This window comes from Penaeus monodon, chromosome 22, assembly GCF_015228065.2.
Source record: "Penaeus monodon isolate SGIC_2016 chromosome 22, NSTDA_Pmon_1, whole genome shotgun sequence".
Taxonomy (NCBI): domain Eukaryota; kingdom Metazoa; phylum Arthropoda; class Malacostraca; order Decapoda; family Penaeidae; genus Penaeus; species Penaeus monodon.
This window is the reverse complement of record NC_051407.1, coordinates 10,287,243-10,287,834: the sequence shown is the minus strand read 5'-3', so window position 1 is coordinate 10,287,834 and position 592 is coordinate 10,287,243. Positions and strand designations below refer to the sequence as shown.

Here is a 592-nt window from a genome sequence, read left to right as displayed (position 1 = left end):
TTGTATGTAATGAAAAACTCCAAAGTGTACATAAAAGATGTAGTGCCATAGCTATAAGTCATAATGTTAATATTTGTAACATAAGATGCTCTTACAATTTGCTGACTTTACGAGCTGTGATGAGGAATCAGAGTGTGATCTGACACTAAATCATTACATAGTGAACAAGAGTGCCTCAAGAAACTAACTAAAGTGTATGAATCAACCAGACCACAGCAATGCAGTCAGCAACGGAAAATGTGTTTGTGTATGTGGCTCGTCAGAGCTACAAAGGAACGGGAAAGAATGACCCGAGCTTCGAGGTCAATGATGTGATTCACGTAACTGCAGACTTCCTCCACCGTCAGAACATCAACCCCGAGAGCCCTGATGGGTGGCTCTTAGGGAAAAATGTGCGCACAGGCCAAGAAGGATATTTTCCCAGGTATGTGTTTGACATTGTGTTTTTTATTCATTATTCACAAGTGTGGTAATATTTCCTAGTGTGGTGTATGTCGATTATTCTTTTTTGTTTTTCTGAAGTTTGTGGATTGAATTTTAGCATTATTCCTATGTGATAACTATGCATTATGTTGTCTTATTTGTGTCATGA

The 592-nt window shown here is 38.3% G+C and overlaps 1 protein-coding gene across 1 annotated transcript in view; it reads left to right on the top strand.

The window, feature by feature from the left end:
- Nucleotides 1-6: 6 nt before the first annotated feature.
- LOC119586927 overlaps nt 7-592 on the top strand; it is a gene marked incomplete at its 3' end in the record, with an annotated part of 100,674 nt that continues 100,088 nt past the window's right edge. Inside the window, 1 exon segment of the mRNA XM_037935656.1 lies at nt 7-424. Within this exon segment, the coding sequence (XP_037791584.1) occupies nt 391-424 (34 nt within the window).